The sequence below is a fragment of the Suncus etruscus genome, chromosome 11 (assembly GCF_024139225.1).
Source record: "Suncus etruscus isolate mSunEtr1 chromosome 11, mSunEtr1.pri.cur, whole genome shotgun sequence".
NCBI classification, from domain to species: domain Eukaryota; kingdom Metazoa; phylum Chordata; class Mammalia; order Eulipotyphla; family Soricidae; genus Suncus; species Suncus etruscus.
In genome coordinates this window covers 124657-144487 of record NC_064858.1, presented here as the reverse complement: position 1 = coordinate 144487, position 19831 = coordinate 124657, and the positions used below count along the sequence as shown (strand labels likewise).

The following is a 19831-nucleotide window of genomic DNA, read 5'->3' as shown; positions in this document are numbered from 1 at the left end:
GTACAGGTGGGGATGGGGTGGTGAGGAGGGATATTTGGGACATTGGTGGTGGGAATGTTGCACTGGTGATGGGGGGGTGTCCTCTTATATGACTGAAACCCAACCACAATCATGTTTGTAACCAAGGTGTTTAAATAAGATATTATTTAAAATAAAAAAGAAAGAAAAAAAAGTCTTCAAATGAGGGGAAAAAAAGAGATGTATTGTATCAAAGAATGGACTGTGACTGGGAAGAATTTTGAGACATTTGAGACATTAATCAGCTAAACAAACAGCAAGAAGCTCCAGGGAGATAGTACAGTGGGGAGGGCACTTGCTTTACACACAGCTGACACGAATTTGATCTCTTGCATCCATATAGTCCCCTAAGTTCCACCAGGAGTGAGCCCTGAGTGCCGAGCCAGGAGTGAGCCCTGAGTATCATCAGGTGTGTCTCCCAAACAAAAAGCAATAAAGAAACATAGTCTGGTCGATTCCTCAAGAGTCAAAGAGAAACTGGGGATTGAGTTTGAAAAAAATTCCATAATGGAGGACTTAATGGTAATAAAAAAAATCTGGCACTAATAAAACATAATAACAACCAAAAAATCTCTGGCATATATATCATATACATTGGCCTGATTGGCCAAGAATCACCCAGATCCACTGAGCACCAGGTGGGAGAATCCCCTAACCCCAATGTGTGTGTGTGTGTGTGTGTGTGTGTGTGTGTGTGTGTGTGTGTGTGTGTGTAAATTACTCAGTGTAGTACAGGCATCCATTCCAGCAGGAGTGCTCTTTGTTGTAATTATGTATCACTGATGTCAAGTTTTTTTGTATTAGCATAAGTAACGGCTTCTTCCAGCTCAGTACTTGGGGCTCCTTTCCACAGTACTCGGGGAGGGGGAACAATACTGTGCCAGTAATTGAACCCAGAACTCAGGCATGCCCAGCCTTCTCCCCTGCCCTCACCAGCCCTAACCACGCCCCAGCACAGGGCACACACCACTGATCCTATGGGGAAATGAATGTGATCAGTGAAGTCCACCAAGTCCAATCCCAACTGTGTGTGTGGGGTGACAGTTTCTGGGATCACATTTGCTGCCCTGCCAGGATCTCATGTTCCTAGGGCAACTCTGATCCTGCTGATAAAGGTGGAGTGCAAACCCAGCATCTTGGCAGGCCAGACAAGGACTCTGGCATCTGACAGTTGGTGTCGTGGGGTCTCCAATGCTGTGTTGGGGTACTTGATGGGTGGGAGTCACCTCGTTTCTGAGCACCCAGAGATGAGAGCAATGTATATGTTCTAAAGTACTGGAGTGATTCTGGGGGAAAAAAGAAGTGGGAAGGAGCCCTCACTCTGACTGTCTTACGACTCCAGCACAGTCCAAAGCTGAGTCTTCACGGAGCCTGTGCCCTTCGATTGGCCTTTAGGGCTCAGATCCTGTGGACACATGAGGGTGCACAGATTCAGTTCCCATGAGCAAGACTAGTGGCCCCTGCTCAGGGCACGTGACTCAACTGGCAAGAACGGGGAGGAGGGGGACAGTCCACCTGAATGCCCAGCTCAATCTCGCAGCTGTGACAAGCAAGAGATGAGACAGAAACGATTGAGAAACAATTGAGATGATCCAGAGACAATCCAGAGACAATACAAAGATGGTCCAAGATAACCCAGAGACAATCAGAGATGACTCAGAGACAACCTAGAGATAATCCAGAGACAATTGAGAGAGATGCAGAGATGACCCAGAGACAATTGAGAGACAACCCAAAGAAGAGTCAGCACTGACCTGTTGATTCTTCAGGAGCAGAGGCAGAGCCCGGGACACCATTCGTATAGGCTGTCAAAGACAGTCCAGCCCAGCTCAGCCCTGCCTGTCTAGCCTTTCCCAGCCCAGCCCAGCCCTGACCAGTTCAGCCCAGTCCTACTCAGATCAGCCCAGCACAGCAAGCCAGATCCCAGATGCTCTCCAGAGCCAGCTGCATGCCCCCAGCAGTGAGAGCCTTGCATCTGCCTCACTGGCCTCAGCCGGGCCCTATGTCTCCTGCACTGTTTTCTCCAGCAGCTCCGGGCCTGAGCAGCCAGTGACAGATCAAACCATTTTCGGGGATGGGGGTAGGGGTGAATCTTTGACCTGACCCCAGGACACTCGGGCACTTTCCAAACCATTCTGCCAACCTGTGGCCGAGGACCTTGGCACCGTGGGGATATGCTCCGTGTGCGGCTCCAAGGACAGAACCAGAGTGTGCAATGACTCAGACTCTGATCTCTCTCCAGCCCCAATTTCTTGCTTTGATTTTGGGGAATTCCTCCAGCAATGCTCAGGGCTTACTCCTGGCTCAGTGCTCTGGGGCACTAGTGTGAGCAAAACCCAAATCTTTGGTTATATACAGTAACCCGATCCTGTGTAACCTTACCTACAAGACCTCCCATTTCTGGGAGGGATCTTTGGTAGATAACAAAAGGCTTTGGCCAGAAGGGAAAAGGAATTTGGATTGAGGAGGAATTAGGAGGAGGCTGGAAGAGAGAAACTGGAGGAGGAGAGATGGCTGAAAGAAGCTAAAACGCAGGTCAAGTTGAGGATAGCATGTGTAAATGGTTATGATATATGCCACACATGTTGGCCAGGGCCTGGAATAAAGATGTTATTGGGACCGGAGAGATAGCATGGAGGTAAAGCATTTGCCTTTCATGCAGAAGGTCATTGGTTCGAATCCTGGCATCCCATATGGTCCCCCAAGCCTGCCAGGAGTGATTTCTGAGCATAGAGCCAGGAGTAACCCCTGAGCACTGCCGGGTGTAACCCAAAAACCAAAACAAACAAGCAAAACAAAACAAAAGATGTTACACCCTGAAGCCTGCCTGTGAGTTTTCTTCCCACCCTACCTGAAATTGCAGACCTCTGGCTGTAGGGGGTTGGATACATGTGGTCCTGGGCTGGAGGAGAAAGGCCTCCATCACCATCCACCACCATTAAAGCCCATCCAAAGGGCTTTAATTCTACACGTACAAGGCAAGTCCTCACCCTTGGCACCACCTCTCTGCTCCTGATTTCCTGCATTTTTAAACTCACTCTCCAAAGGGTTTTTACATTTTTTTTTTACTGATTTTAAAAATCCCCCCCCCCAAATGAGGTAACATAAGCCAGAGTGATAGCACAGCTAGTAGGGCTTTTTTGCCTTGCACAAGGTCAACCTGGGTTCGGTCCCTGGCATCCCATGTGGTCCCCTGAGCCTACCGGGAGTGATTCCTTAGCACAGTGCCAGAGGTAAGCCCTGAGCACCACTGGGCATGGCCAAAAAGAAAAAAAAGGAAGAAAAATTAGGTCCCCCAAGTTTCTAACACTGATTTGGATCCAGAGGAAGTCCCTCATCTTGAGAACATCTGTGACCACAACTGTCACCAGCTGTCTGGCTACCACTGATGAGGAAAAATGTCTTTAATGTTTTTAGGTTATATATATATTTTAAACTTCTCTTTTTCAAAGACTGCCCCATTTTGGAATCCTAGCTTTCAAACAGAAACCCCTGCCAGAAGAGCAGGGAGCCTCAGAGACAAAAAAGCCTCAGGCAGCTAGCTCAAGTTAAGATAAAAGCAAGCTCTGCTCACATAGCTCCCAAGGACAGCAAGCCTGGGAGATAAAGACCAGCCTTGGGCATGTGAGATCAAGACCCGTTTATGCTTACTGTTATGTTATAGCTGCCACTTTAAGTAAGTTTTAAGTTTTATAGAATATATTCATATATGTCAATAAGTTAAGTTAGCCGTTAAGTATTCTTATATTATTGCTAATAATTATAAGCGCGGCCCGCGGGCCGTTTGCGGCCCTCCGTACAACATTTTGTGGCCCTGCCCTAGAGGAATCTTTTTTGTTTTGTTTTGTTTTAGTTGTTTGGGTCACACCCCCCAATGTTCAAGGCTTACTACTGACTTTGCACTCAAGGATCACCCCGACTTTGCCTCCTGAGGCCCCCAGGTAAAATTGAGTTTGAGACCCCTGGCCTAGAGTGATTTCAGCAGCACCAACCAGAGGAGGCTCTCGGTGCCAGAAAGCCCAACTCCCATGCTTCTGAGGCTGAGGTATGTGCCACTGTGTGCAAAGGAATCTAACAATTAGCTTCATCTGAACCTTGAGTTTTAGTGATTCCCCTTTCTTCTCTGTAACTAACAAGGCCAGGTTGTTCACTGTGACAAAGATAAGCTGACATCTGCAATATGTAACACTGGGGTTGATACGTTTTAATGACCATCTCTTTGTCCATTGAATATGTTTCTTTCTTCTGACTAAGTTATGATGTAAAAATGCATAAACTGCGCCTGCGCCTGTAAGAAATGATAACACTGTTCCTTTAAGGAATGATCTATATAAATCTTGCTCAGACAAAGCTTGAGGTCTCTGCTCTGAGATTTGTTTCAACAGAAGACCCTGACCGGTCAGAAATAAACTCACCTTTTGCTATATTGTATAGTCTCTAAGTCATTCCTCGGAACTCTCGGGACACCCTGAGGATGGGATTTTCCCCCAGACCCTAACACCACCTCTCAGCCAGGCGATGCCTTTGCTGTGGTGCTGGGAGTTAAGACTCTTTATTTTTAATTTGTGGCAGTGGGGGGCCCACCCCAGCAGTGCTCAGGGACCACCAGTGGTTTTCTTGCAGTGTCAGCCCTACGACCACCGCATCAATCACGCCACCCTGATGGTTTATTTAAGAGTGGCGCAACCTTTTGAAAGTCACATCACGCTCACACCCTCCAAGTTCTTGCTAAAAACAGGCACCTCCTGGTTTCTTCAGCCACCTGCAAGCAGCCCCAGATGGAGGGACCCAGCACCGGGGGTTGTTACACTGAGAGTCAACCTCACCTGCTTTAAATGTGAATGTGTGTGCGTGTGTCTCCCCACCAGTCTTCCACTCCTATAGTTGCTAGGAATCCTGCTGTCTTTGTGGTAACACACACACGCACACACATGCATGCATCCACACTCATAGTTCACAAAGTATTATGCATACACACGTGTGCACATGCGCACACACACCACCATACCTCTTGTCCCTGTACCCCTTAACCAACTCCTGTCTCCATCATTCTATTCCCCGAAGGCAGCAGACACTGAGTCACACACGTACGTCACCCTGACATTAGCTTGGTGCACTCCGTGGAATTTCCCAGCCAAGTGGCCACAGAGACGCAGCCTTTGGTGGCTGAGAGTGGGCCTCTCCTGAAACCCAGTTTTCCCTGTGGAAGCACCTTTGAGTGTGGGAGGTTGTTCTTCTCCCAGCTCCAGGCTATGCTGAACGGAACCTGAATGAAAGCTTCGGTGAGAAAGGAACCTTCTCCATGCTCCCGAAAAACCTGGCAAGGGGACCATGGGCATCACTGAGAAATTCTGGTTTTAGTTCAGAAAGGCCAAGTTCCCAGGGGTGGATTCCCCCACCTACATGTGAATGACCTGACCCATTTTGTCCTCACCCTTGGCAACCATCGATGCTCAAGCTATTTTTGACTTTCTCCCTCTGGGAGAAGGAAATGTGATTCCCAGTGGTTTTCATCTACGTTGCACTGGGCAGCCAGGGAAGGTCTGTGCATGCCTATCACCTGGGAAATGTCCCCCCACCATGCTGTCCCCAAAATACACTTGTAGTTCAGGGGCCAGAGACATAACACAGTGGGGAGGGCACTTGCCTTGAATGTGGCTGACTGGGTTCAGTTCCCAGCATCCCGAGCCCACAGGAGTGATCCCTCAGTGCCAGGAGTCATCTCTGAACACTGTGTGGCTCCAAGCCCCCACTCTCAAAAAACGTGATCGCTGAATACAGAGCTAAGAATAGGCCTTGAGCACTACCAGGTGTGATACCCCCCAATTTTTGTTGTTTGTTTTTGTTTGGGGACCACATCCAGTGATGGTCATGGCTGTGCACTCAAGAATTGTTCCAGGGGCTTTATGGGATGCCCAGGATCAAACTTAGGTGCCCTCCCCTCTGTACTATTGCTAGTTTCTCCTCATTTTTAAAAAGGATCAATTATCTATCTATCTTTCTCTCTTTCTCTCTTTCTTCCTTCCATCCTTTCTTTCTCTCTTTCTCTCTCTTTCTCTTCCTTCCTTCTTCCTTCCTTCCTCCTTCCTTCCTTCTTCCTTCTTTCCTTCTTTCCTTCTTTCCTTCTTTCCTTCTTTCCTTCTTTCCTTCTTTCCTTCTTTCCTTCCTTCCTTCCTTCCTTCCTTCCTTCCTTCCTTCCTTCCTTCCTTCCTTCCTTCCTTCCTTCCTTCCTTCCTTCCTTCTTTCCTCTTTCTCTCTCACTTCCTTCCTTTTCTCTCTCTTTTTCTTTCCTTTCTTTTTTTCTTTAGAGAAGGGGCCAACCCCGGCAGTGTCCAGGGCTGACTCTGAGCTCAGGAATCATTCCTGATGGTACCCAGGAACCATATGAGGTGCTAAGGACTGGATCTGGGTGGGTCACTTTTTGGCAAGTGCCTCTCCCCTGTACTATCTCTTCAGTCCTGGATCAGTACTCAGGGATCGCTCCTGGAGGTGTTTGGGGACCATATGTGATGCCAGGAACCAAACTAGGTAATTTGTTAATATTTGATTTTCAGAGTTTTTATGTCTTTTAGACACGGGGCCTGGTTGGAAATGTGATTAGCAAATATCCTCTCTTCTCCCCATATGTAAAAGCTTTATTTCTTGTCTCAGTAAGATGAAGCACACAAAAAAATGGTTCTAATTTTAATGCATTCCAATACATTCAGTTTTTGTTCTATGCATCGGGTCCAAGAACTTGTAATGTTCCAGAAATTTATTCATGTTTTCATCTAGTTTCACATTGAAATCTATGATTATTTCTCAGTGAAATTTGGGGTTTGGCTTGTTTTTGTTTGTTTGGGGCTTACACCTGGCAATGATCAGGCCTTAATCGTGGCTCCACACTCAGGGATCACTCATCACTCCTGGCAGTGCTCAAGGACCTTATGGGATGCCAGGGATTGAACCTAGGTTGGCAGAGTACAAGGCCAGCTTGGCAGTGAGCACAATTCCAAGGTCTGCCCAAACCTTTCATCCTGAGACTCGCTGCTTTCCTTTCCGAAAGGAACAAGATTCCCAAGTGGAAAATATGACAATGCAAGTCCCAGTGCCAGGAAAATGCCAGGCACGCACGAAATTAAGACAAAATTAAGACAAGGCCACTCTGGGATCAGAAGGCCAGACCAGAGAAGCAGTGAGAACAGTGACCACAGGGAAGTGCTGACCAATGGGCACAGTTGGGTGAACATGGCTCTTACGAGAAATGAGGCGATGTGGGGGCTGGACCAAAAGGACAGCGGGGAAGTGTCTGACCTTGCAGGAGGCTAATCCAGATTCCATCCCCAGCACTGTATAGAGTCCCCCCAAACCTCACCAGACTCCTGAACACCACCACCACTACTACTGCTGCTGCTGCTACAATGAAACAATGACGACACCCAGTACTTCTCTTCCTCCTCCTCCTCCTCCTCTTCTCTTTCTCTTCCTCCTCCTCCTCTTCTGCGTGATTATTATTAATTACTTATCTTTTGGCTCACAACCAGCAATGTTCAAGGTCATTCCAAAAAGTTCTGGGAACCATGAAGTCTCAGGAAAGGAACCCAGGCCCCCTTACAATGTTATACCTGGTCCCCAACTGGCTCGATGGTCCTGATTTTTTTGGTGGGGCTACGTCAGCAATGTTCAGGGTTCTCTTGGCTCTGTACTAGGGATTACTCCTGCTGGGCTCAGGGAACCCTATGGGGTTCCAGAGATTGAATCTGGGTTAGCTACATGCATGGCCAACACCCTCCCCACCATGCTCTGGCCCCAGCCTTGATCTTTCTATTCTTATTTTTGTAAGAGCTATTTGAGTAGGCAGGACTGAGTACAGAAGGGACCAGTGTCCTCCACGCCACATAGTTGAAAGGACTTGTAAATCCAGGGAATCCTCTGCTTCCTTATCCCAGCCCAGAACTTTTCAGGTGTCAGAACCATCCTGCAGAGAGCACCAGAGCTGGGGCCCAGGAGTTGCTCAGATATGCGTACAGGCCTTGCATACTCAGCTCTGCAGTCAATCCCCAATCCCAAGTCCCCTAGGTCAGTGCCACTGAGCTGCACAGTTCAGAGGCAATTTCACCTGAAGGTGCCCTGGGGCTTCTGAGCACTGCTGGGGAATCTCCTCTCTCAAAAAAGCAAAAAGCAATGGTGGGGGGAGGAGGAAAAAGTGGAAGGAAAGACTTGGCAAGGGGAATTCTCTGGGGCAGCTTTTAAATCAGCCCTGTCCAGGAGAATCTGTTCCCTAGGAAACAAGACTGAGGATGGAGAAAGCAGGCGTTAGGGCCTAGGTGGCCCTGGTTTGAGCCCTAATTCAGCATGGTCCCTTAAGCACCCTTGAGAAAGTTCCCTTGAGAGACTAAGGAGGGAATGGGAAAATTTTTCAGAGGAGGGGGAGGGGAAGGGGGAGAGAAGAGAAGGAGAGGGATGGGGAGGGGAAGGTCAGGGAGAGTAGAATTTGCTTTTTGAAGAAACACAAATAAGATGCTATTCTTTAGCCCTGCTCTCACATCACTCCCTGAAATTTTTCCTTTCCTGGCTCCCTCAGGCTGGCAAGTCTCTTTCCAGGAAGACTCAAGTGGAGCTGGGATACCCCTGGACTATCAGGGTCTATGAAAGAATGATGGGGATCCGTGCTAGCCCCCATTCTACCATCCGTGGCGACCGTGGTTGCTGCCTTGAACTATGACTGAGTCTGGGCACACATTTGGATGCGCTAACCTCCCAGCACAGTGCTCTGGGTGAGGGGGAGAGGGACTCACACTCTGTTGTTTTCATTTCCAAATACTGAGTTCCCAGATTAACTACATAACCAACATGCTTTGGTTGTTGTTGTTGTTGTTGTTGTTGTTATGGTTTTTGGGTCACACCTGGCGGCGCTCAAGGGTTACTCCTGGCTCTATGCTCAGAAATCGCTCCTGGCAGGCTTGGGGACCATATGGAAAGCCGGGATTCGAACCACTGACCTTCTGCATGCAAGGCAAACACTCTACCTCCACGCTATCTCTCCGGCCCCACATGCTCTGTTTTTAAGAAATAGAGCTGTGTCATTTGTTGGTTGATTGGTTGGTTGGTTTGTTGGTTGGTTGATTCACAACCACCAGCACTTTTGGGGCTCACTCCTGGCTCTGTGCTTAAAGGTCTCTTCTGGCAAGACTCGCTATACTCAGTGTGGTGCCAGGGATTATATCAGACACTCTCACACTCAAACACACTCACACACACTATTTAAGGAGGCACACAACCAGTGCAGGAGCCCAAAGAGACTTTAGAAAGTAGTAAGTACAAAAGTCTCTATTCCTGTGCCTTCCTTCCTGCCATGTGTTCTGTGCCTGAGCACACCCGCTCACCAGGGCAGGTCCCCAATATTCACAGAGCCCCTGGTCTGTCTTCTCAATCCCAGAAGGGCAGGAGCAAAGGCAGCTTTGTTTCCACAAGGGCTCGCAGCCCGGTTAAGGGAAGGTATTGGCCTCACATGTGGCTGCCCCTGGTTCCATCCCAGGCACCTTATGGTCTCTCAGAATCTGCTATGTGTAGCCCCTGAATTTTTAAATCAATCAATCAATAAATAAATAAATAAAAGAAACAGATATGGCCAAAGTGTTTTTTTTTTTATATGTGCTGGCTAAGCGCACTAGGGACAAGTTTTGAGGAGAGAGAATAGCCAGGCAGAACAAACTCCAAGAAGGGGTCAGGGCCACCCCATAGAGTCCTGTCCACTCCCAGGAGTGGACACATGGATTGGGTGACCAATGGTCACCAGAGGGGCTTGTTCAAACACAGATCCTCAACACCCTCAGAAGCAGCACCCTGGACTTTGTAGGAGCCTCAGGATTGATCCCTCACACCACAAGATCCCTGAGCAGAGGTGGGACCCCAAGCACCAAGCTGAAAGGAGGCCCCACCACCACTGGGCACCACTGTGAATGGCCATAATAAAGACCACTGGGCATGACCAAAATAAAGAGAGAAAAGGGACTTGCATGCTTTACAAGCAAAGGCCCCAATCTGACTCCCCAGAACCACTTGGGTATCCTAAGTGTAGAGCCCAGAGCAGACTCCAAGCACCCCAAAGGTATAAAATGAAGTAAAATGTAACCCCTTAATCCAAGTTAAAAATAAGTCTTTCCTCTCCCTCCCTTCCTTCCTTTCCTCCTCTTTCTTTCCTTCCTACCTCCCACCTTTCTTTTTCTTTCTTTTTTTCTTTCATTCTCTTTTTTTCTTTCTCTACTTCCTGCCTTCCTTCCTTTCTTTTCTTCCTTCCTTCCTTCCTCCCTTTCTTTCTTTCTTTCTCTTTTCTTCCTCTTCTTCCTTCCTCTTTCTTCCTCTTTTCTTCCTTCCTTCCTTTCTTTCCTTCTTCCTTTCTTCTCTTTTTTCTTTCTTCTTCCTTTCTTCCTCTTTCTTTCTTCTTCCTTCCTTCCTTTCTTCCTCTTCTTCCTTCCTCTTTCTTTCTCTTTTCTTCCTTCCTTCTTTCTTTTTTCTTTTCCTTTCTTTCTTTTCTTCCTGCCTTCCTTCTTTCTGCTTTCTTTCTTTCCTTCCTTCTTTCTTCCTTTCTCTTTCTTTCTCTTTTCTTTCTTCCTTCTTCCTTTCTTTCTCTTTCCTTCTTTCTTCCTCTTCTTCCTTCCTCTTTCCTTTCTTCCTTCCTTCTTCCTTCCTTTTTCTTTCTCTTTCTCTTTCCTTCCTTTGTTCTTTTTTATTCCTATTCTTTCTTCCTCTTTCTCTTTTCTTCCTTCCTTCTTCCTTTCTTTCTTTTTTCTTTCCTTTTTTCTTCTCTCTTTCTTTCTTTCCTTTTCTCTTCCTCCCTCAAACCTTCCTTTTCCCCTCCTTCCTCCTCTCTTGCTTCCTTCATTTTCCTTCATTTCCTTCTCTTCTCTTTCACTCCTCCTCTCCTTCCTCCCTCTTCCTTTACAATTTGTAAGTTACCCAGCAGTGCTCAGTGCTTACTCCTCTGCACGCAGGAATCACTCCAGAGGATGCCCCGTGGAGTCAAGAATTGAATACAGGTCAGCTGTGTGCAAGACAAGCACTCTCCCCAGTGACTAAAGTTCTCTGCTAAAGGCTCTGACCTCTTGTCCTGGAAGTCCAAGCTGGGGTGACGTTCTTAACCCCATCAACCCTCCCCTAAGCACACATACAATTCCTCAGACTGACTCATATTCGGATTACTGAGGCCACTTTCCTGTGAGAAACACAAATGTGTGAGGCTGACAACATTGCCCTGACCTCTCTAGGTTCAGCTCTGAGCACTGCATAGCAGCTGATGGTACTGCTAGTGATGGCCTCCTAGCACTCTCTGAATACCACAACAAGCCCACCAAATAATCAAAGAAACAGATAAATGCAGGTGAGGATCTAGGGGCAAGAGTTTCCGGGCCCCACTGGGGGGATATAGTTGGGGCTGCCAGCAGGGAACCAATCAGAAAGTTAAAAATAGATATGATATGCATATGATTCAGCAATTCTGCTTCTGGGAGTTGATCCAGAGGAGAGAAATAGGCGATGTCGAGAATTGAAGCCATGTGTGCTGAGCAGCCTCATGTTTAGTCAGTGTCGGTCAGGGGGGTCTGCAGTGCTCAGAAACAGAGATGCAGAGATGGAGACACAGAGGAGACCCCAGACCCTGCTGGAACCAGTATTTGCCACCCCGGACAGACAAGCATCCTGCGATTACCACCACCTGGAGGCAATGATGCCGAGGGAAAGAAGTCAGAGGGCAGAGACCCAGATGTAATGAACCAGAGAGATAGTTCAGAGGTTGATGTGTGCCTGGCACACAGCCAATATTGGCTGGATCCCTGAGACTGTATGCACAGGAGTGATCTCTGAGTGCAGAGTTAGGAGGAAGCCCTTAGCACAGCTGGGAGTTTGCCCCCACCCAGGAGAGAGACCCTTGCAAAGATACATCAAGATCTGGGAGAAAGGGCCAGATTCAGTGTTCACATCTCAACAATGACAAGAAGCTGAGATTTCCCAGGTGAGATGGTCCGGGCTGAAAATGCTGGGTCCCGGCAGGCAGATTCCCCCTTTCTGCCTGAAGGCACAGCAGTCCGAAGCTACACCCTCCACAACAGAAACCACTCTGCTCCATGACTCAGCCTCATGGTTTCAGCTCTACATAAGCAACTGCACAACACCTCCGAAATTCACAATATGGACAGTCCTATAGGGCCCAGAAAATGTGATGGGAAAGTTGTGTAGAAAGATGCCCACAACTATAACTTGTATTATTGTTTTCAGGAGTAAAAATCACAATAGAGAAGGCACCAAATGGCATCAACCAGTCCAGCAAATCCTCAAACAATGACTTCAGTAACACCTTGGGGAGATAGAACGACAATGATCATACATTTATTTTTATGGATATAATTTTTGATAATTCCAAATTATCGAAGTAAATTTGTGTGTGCCTGCTATGGGGGCAGACTTGGGGTGGGAGGATGGATGGGATAGTGGTGGAAAGAAGATCATATTAGTAGAGGGATTGGTGTTGGAACACGAGTGCCTGAAATGACTATGTTATAGGCAACTTGAAAAATCACAATATTGTAATTTTTAAAAGGATAAAAAGAAGACAGATCAGATGTGGCAGTGACAGGAAGTCAAGGCTACAGACTGGAGAGACATGAATGAAGAGGCCAAAATGTAGCAACCCGGAAGAGGGTCTCTTGGCAGTGAATCCACGAAGCTATGAAATCAAGAACTGTTTTGGGGTCAGGCAGACCGTGATCTCAGGCATATGATGCCACCTCAACACCACAGGTCAGATCCCCAGGACCCCGTGATGACTATGAAGGGGAATGGGCAGGGTCTAGTCTGTAGGGGAAGACCCCCAAATCATTGGGGGAGCCTTCTCTCCTACTTCCCTGGAGTGTTTCACAGGGGCCACACTGGCTTCACCTCTTGGAGAGGGAATATCTCTCCTTCACTTGAAGAAACTTGGTCTCACTCACTTCTCTCTGTGTCCTTAAAAAAAAACCTCTCTGTCATCTCCTTTGTCATCTCTTTCTGGGAGAAGAGACCCAGAATCTGGGATTCCCATGGAGGTGGAACTAACTTCCCTTTTCCAAGAAGAGACATCCCACCTGGGAACAGTGGTTCTCTGAAAATCTGTGGGTCAGAGGCCAGTCCCCACTCTGTGGAGGTGACATGGGGTAGAACATTAGGGTGCCATGTCCTTGGGAGGAAGCTCAACCCCCAGCTCAGAGCTACCTAAAGCACCAACAAAGGGGCCAGAGAGATATAGTACAGTGTGTAATGTGCTTCCTCTGCATACACAGACACAGGTTCAACACCTGGCACCCGATAAAGGTCCCCTGATCCCCACCAGGAATAAGGCCCCCAAGACAATGAATCCAAGTTTATTTTACTTTCTTGTCCCACCTGAATTTCTTTTTTGTTTTTGTTTTTTTGGGCCACACCCGGCGGTGCTCAGGGATTACTCCTGGCTATCTGCTCAGAAATCGCTCCTGGTAGGCACGGGGGACCATATGGGACGCCGGGATTCAAACCAACCACCTTAGGTCCTGGGTCGGCTGCTTGCAAGGGAAATGCTGCTGTGCTATCTCTTTGGACCCCCACATGAATTTCAAGACTGAACAGTAGGCCCGGAGAGATAGCACAGTGGCGTTTGCCTTGCAAGCAGCCGATCCAGGACCAAAGGTGGTTGGTTCGAATCCCGGTGTCCCATAGGGTCCCCCGTGCCTGCCAGGAGCTATTTCTGAGCAGACAGCCAGGAGTAACCCCTGAGCACGGCCAGGTGTGACCCAAAAGCAAGCAAACAAACAAACAAACAAAAAGACTGAACAGTAATGATAAATCCACAATGATGGACTTAAAATGGTGGAGAAAATGCAAAATGAGTCAGAGAATGAGAGAACCAAGAAGGAGAAAAGAATGAGATTTGAATGGGGCCAAGTTTCTATGTCCTAGGAAGTAAGTCTGTGCTCAACTGAACCTGATTTTTATTGGGGGGGGGGGCAGTCGAGGCAAATCCACCATTCTTGGGAGCTACTCCTAGTGGTGCTCAGAAGATCTCGTGGTACTGGGGGTCAAATCTGGGGATCTTCCATGCAAAAAGTGCTCTCAGTATGCTCAGCTAATAATAAGGCCCTGAATATTATTCATTTCAACTAGGATTCTATTTGAAATTTCCTGAAAAACACTAGAGAAAAAAACACAAAATAAATAACGGAAAAGAAACAATCAAGAATTAAAATTATCATTAGAGTATGTTTATTTAAAGGAAGCAGTAATAGGAGTATATGGGAACTGAATCCCATAAAAATGAATAGAAAACAAATAGCAAAGTGGCAGACATAAATGCTAGTTTCTCTGTTATTACATTAAATATCAATGAAATAAATACTGTTAAAAAAAGTCACACATTAGGGAATGCATTTTAAAAAACATATGAGTGACTCTGTGCTGCCCATGAGATACACACTTTAGATTTTAAAATACCAAGGAGGGAAGCAGAGCCATAGCACAGCAGGCTTGCCTGCACACGGTCTACTCAGGTTCAATCCCCAACATCCCATATGGTCCCTAGAGCCTGCCAAGAGTAATTTCTGAGCACAGAGCCAGGAGCAAGCCTTGAGTATCAATAGGTACCAAGAGGTACCAGAGAGATAGTTGAATGAACTGACCACTGGCCTTGTATTTAGGAGACATATTCAATCCCTTTCACCCTACATGGTCCTGAGGCCACCAGGAGTGATCCCTGAGCACAAAACCAAGAGTTATTTTTTAGCCCAGTGAGGTATGGCTTTAAAACAAAAAAGAAAAGAAAATATGCAGAAATGGCCTTTCTGAGACAGTTTTAAGAACATTGTAGAATAAATATTCTTATCTCAGTATGCAGCAGGCTTCTTTTCAGTTATTATACTTGTAGAGATTGACACAAAAATAGCAGGAGGAATATTATGCTGTGCGATTGAATAGGAGAGATTGGGGGACTCTGTTGAGTCTTTGAGTTGGACTCTTTGAGGGGTTCACCAGGGTGTTGAGAGCACAGACAAACAGGCTGTGGGCATGCTCGCAGATATGAACACATGAAATGAGGAAACCATCCAGAGTTTCTGAAAACAGTTAGCCACAGAATTCTACAAGACTCTAAAGAGACATTCAGAAAGAATTAGTGAATCAAAAGCAATCAAGCCAAGAGTTTTAAGCAGGCCAAGCCTCATTTTCCCCATCTGTGTAAAGGGGCTGTGCAGAGCCACAAGGTTGATTGGATGAGGACACAGACAGTGGAACAAACAGGCAAACCACCCTGTTAAAGAAGGTGGATCCCCAAATTCCATCCCTTGGTCCCCTGAGCTCTGCAGGAAGCTGGGGTAAGACCCCAAGCACCACTTAAGGTGGCCCCAGAACCAAATCAACAAACTGAAGGACCTGAACACCCCAATTCTCCTGTCTCTGAATCTGGAGTTGCTGCTACTGTTGCAGTAAATCTTTTTTTTTTTTTTTTTTTTTTGGTTTTTGGGTCACACCCAGCAGTGCTCAGGGGTTCCTCCTGGCTGTCTGCTCAGAAATAGCTCCTGGCAGGCACGGGGGACCATATGGGACACCGAGATTCGAACCAACCACCTTTGGTCCTGGATTGGCTGCTTGCAAGGCAAACACCGCCGTGCTATCTCTCCAGGCCCGTTGCAGTGAATCTTAAGGTCTTGGTGGTGGTGGGTTTATTGGGGGGGCTGACACCCAAGGGTGCTGGAGGCTAGTGTTTGACATTTGGAGGTTGCTCTAAGCTAGGCTTTTGGGGGTACTATGAGGCATCTCCCCTGCTTTTCTTGGTGCCCAGAAAAAGATGCTGCTGGCCAGGACAAGGTCAAGACCAGAAAGAGAGAGGAGTGAGATCAACACATGGTAAACAAAAGGGAAGCATTGTCTTCTCCCCAGAAAGACTGCTAATAAAACACAGCCCAAACCCCAGGGAAGGCAGAGGGCAGTCATAACCCCAGGGCAGCTGGGGAAAGGAGTTAAGACTCCTTTAAGTTAAGAGAGAACTCAGCTGGAAAGGCACACTAGGGTCCAAAAATACAGGTCCAAGAAGTCAGCAGAATCGCTCCTGTCTGCACCATCTAGAGCAGAGAGGAGTCACCCCAACAAGTATGCCACATCTGGACCTGCTGAAGGGGCCTCAAGATCCAGCAGCCTGGTGGGGTCTGAGCTCTACAACCCCCTACCCCAGCTCATGCTTGTAGAGGGCTGGGGAAGTGTCTTCCCAGGTCTGGGGGTTACTGTTTGGAGTTTGAAGTGATACTTAGGGACTGCTTCCATCTCAGAGTTCAGGGAAGGCTCCAAAGCAGTGCTCAAAGAACAGTGCATGACCCCTAGAATTTCACAGTCCAAGCTCAAAGATGACTTTGCAGCCAGCCAGGCCAAAGTGAGGCTCCCAGTGCTGAAAGAGGCATCTCAGAGCATGCCCCAGGACACCCTCTGGAGCCTGTGGGGAAGAGCACAAGCCAGACATGGGGAGGGAGGACTCCATCCTTGCAGCAATGTTTGGTGAGGCTCCTGGTGGCATCCAGGTCGGACCCTCCATCCTCTCTGTTCCTATCTCCAGCCTTATTCTGTCCCCCAGGGACCTTGGCATGCCCCAGCTGCCAGCCTTCCCAATGGAGATGAAGGCTGAGATCTACCCATTTGCCTCTTTCTGCTGCAGGAATGCACACACCGGTGGGCCATGCGACTTGGACAGACAGACAGCAAGTTCCAGATATTTGAAAGTCCCAGAGATGCTCAGGCCATGGCAAGTTGTGGCACTGATCCTCCTGCCCTCTCCCCTGCCTTCTTTCTCCCTCAACCCTGCAAACACCCTTCCTCTCAAACATTCTGGGCCTGAACACATGAATCTCTGATCCACCAGTTTGTGGGTCTGCCCAGATAAACAGCTCCCAGGCTCCCTGTTTTCCCTTCCCAGGAAAGCACTGGGGTTACAGGAGCTGGGAGTGTGAGGGACCCTCTCCTGAAGCATGAACCCTCACTCCCCACTCTTCCCTCTCCCCAGGGAGGGTCTCAGCTGCAGGATTCTGGGTTGAGCAGTGGACTCAGCTGAGGCTGGGTGGGGAGCAGGACTTTTCCCAGGCGGCTTGGTCAGCCCGGAGTGTGGCTCTGGGAACTCCGGGTTTCTCAGCTTGCCCCAGATAAGCTGCTGCCAGTTCTTAGATGCTCCATGTTGGGTTTTGGGTTTTGGAGGCCACCCCCGGAGGCGCTTAGGGATCACTCCTGGCTCTGTGCGCAGGACTCACTCCTGGCAGTGCTTGGGGTGGGGGCATGAGGGATGCCAGGACCCAACCACGTTTGGTTGCCGTCTCCTTCCCATCAGCTCTGCTTCCTGAGCCTGAAGAGAAGTTAGAGGTCACAGCCCCAGGAGCAAGGATCAGAGGGTGGATGTGTGCAGGAGGCAGGCAGGCACACAATGCACATTGCACACCACACCACACCACTGCACACTATACACTGCACATACCACACATTACACACCACACCACACACTGCACACCACACAACACAACACACAACACACTACATGTCCCGGACATCCATGTGATGACCCCTTCGAGCGCTGATGCTCAGAGCCAGTATAACTCCCCAGATCTCCAGGGGCGTCAGCCTGCAAAGCACCCTGAGTGCAGTTGGGAGAAGGACCCCAAAAGTGGGGTTTTGTCCTCAGCTCCTCCGGGCTGAGCCACCCACAGTGCCTATGCCTGAGAGGCAGGGGCGAGACCAGGACAAAGGATAGCGTTTTCGGTTACACTCTGGGGTGCTGAATAGAACACAGGCTCGCATAGGCAAGACACTTGCCTTGAGGCATCTTGCTGACAACTGTTCTTTTTCGTGGAAGGGAGCAGGGGCACATCCTGGGGTGCTCATAGTGCACCAAGACCCACATACAAAACATGTGCTTCAGCACCAACATCTCGCTCTCTCTCTTCCTTTCTCTCTCTCTCCCTTTCTGTCTCTCTCTCCCTTTCTGTCTCTTCCTTTCTGTCTCTCCCTTTCTCTCTCTTCCTTTCTCTCTCTCCCTCTCTCTCTCTACACACACTCATTTTTAAGAGACCTCTGAAGTGAATTTATAAAATTCGAGAACAAGCTCATGAATCCAGGAAACTCGGTCTCCGTCTGGGTCTAAACTAACCCTAAAAAGCAACAGCGAAAGAGAGCCGGACCTCTGCCCCTCAGGGCGTCAGGAACTTTCTACAAGTTGCCCCTCACTTGCTGGAGATTAGGCCAGGCTGCTGCGCCCAGCTTTGGCGCTCGAGCAAGATTCCAGCAGGGGGAGCAGGAGCCAAAGCCAGGCTGAGCTTTGGGTGGGGAATCTACAAGCGCCGGGAGAATATTCCAAAGGAGCCGCTGCTGCGCCAGGGAAGAGGGCGAGTGGGAGCGAGGAAAGGGGGGGGGGGGGGGGCACGCAAACTGGAGCCTCCAGACTAGGAAGGCTCCCTCGGCCGGCAGCGGGCAAACCGGGACTGACTGAGGTTCTGCCAGCGACTCCTGGAACTTGGTGCGCCGGCCCTGAGCGCGCCCTCCAGGGGCCAAGTTTTCAGGCACCTGGGTAGGGGCGCAGTGGCCGCCGGATTCCAGCCTTGGTTGGGTCACTCTGGTGCGGGCTCGGGTCTGGTAAATCCGAGCCAGGGGGAGCATCTACCGGACCCCGGCGGCCCCTCTCTCTGGACGCGCGGACGCAGTGGCTTTGGGGGACCAGCCCGGCCCGCGCACATCACGGTCCCCGCACACGGCGCGCGCGACTCACCTGCTGAAGACCAGGCAGCCCAGGTGGTTGATGTCCTGGTCGGAGCGGTGGCGGCTGTAGTCCTCCCACAGGTCCTTGATGGCCGTGGCCGCCAGGATGAAGAGCACCGGGGCCAGCGCCAGGCCCGGCTGGAAGGCGTTGACCGCGGGCACGAAGTTGAGCAGCGCGATGAAGACGAAGTAGACGTTGGCGAGGCGGTGGAACTGCTCGAAGAGGTTCTTGGGCAGGAAGGACAGGGCCGTGTATTTGGTGGTCTTGAGCCGGTTGTCGGCCAGGTACGCGCCGGGCCCGCCTCTCCGCGCGCCCCGTTCCGAGTCGTCCGGAGCGCCCGGGCGCGGCTGCAGGTTGGAGCGGACCGTGCGCGTCTGGGAGAGGCGCCGCCGCTGCATGGCCGGGGCTGGGGTCCGCGCAGGGCTACTCCACATGCCAGCCGCGGCCTTAGGTGATCATCGCGCGGTCTCCCCGCCTGCAGGGCAGCACGCACGGACGGGGCGGTCAGCTCCGGAGCGAGCGGACCGGCCCCCGCCCCGCGCCCTCCGGGGACCCAAGGAGCCGCCCTGGGCGTGGTCCTGGCGGGCACTGCGCGCTCTGGCCCGGGCAGGGCTCAGGGGAACCTTCCTGGGAGGAACTAGGGTCCATGTTCCCCAAATGCGCTGGAGATGGCGCTGGCGGCATTTGCGTCTTGGGGAACCACCAAGGGGCAAGGTGCAGTCCCGTCTCCTCTTGCTGGGGGGTACTTTCTTGTTCACCATTTTCTTTTCCTGTTTCCCAAAGTGGGGGTTTGGATTCTTGTCCGTGTGTTGGTTTTTTTAGAGGACCACACCCAGCACCTTCAGGGGCTGCTGCAAGTTCAGTTCTGGGGTGACCCGGACCATGGGGAAGGAAGGACCCTCGGAGGGGTTCTGCTCCCCAGAGTGGTTTGTTCCTGGAGCAGGGGTTTGCTTTTCCAGGCAGGTGTTCCTTTCTGTCTCTCTCTGCCTCCAAACCCCAAATAGCTTCAGTGCTGGGGCTTTTTAAGTATCTGGGTGGCCCAGAGAGTAG

The 19831-nt window shown here is 49.6% G+C and overlaps 1 protein-coding gene across 1 annotated transcript in view; it reads right to left on the bottom strand.

Moving 5' to 3' along the window:
• Window positions 1–19215, bottom strand: part of ATP10A (ATPase phospholipid transporting 10A (putative)) — an 88245-nt gene extending 69030 nt beyond the window's left edge. Inside the window, exon 1 of the mRNA XM_049783911.1 lies at window positions 18791–19215. Coding sequence (XP_049639868.1) covers window positions 18791–19215 — 425 coding nt within the window. The remainder of the gene's footprint in view (window positions 1–18790) is intronic.
• Between the last annotated feature and the right edge of the window lie 616 nt (window positions 19216–19831).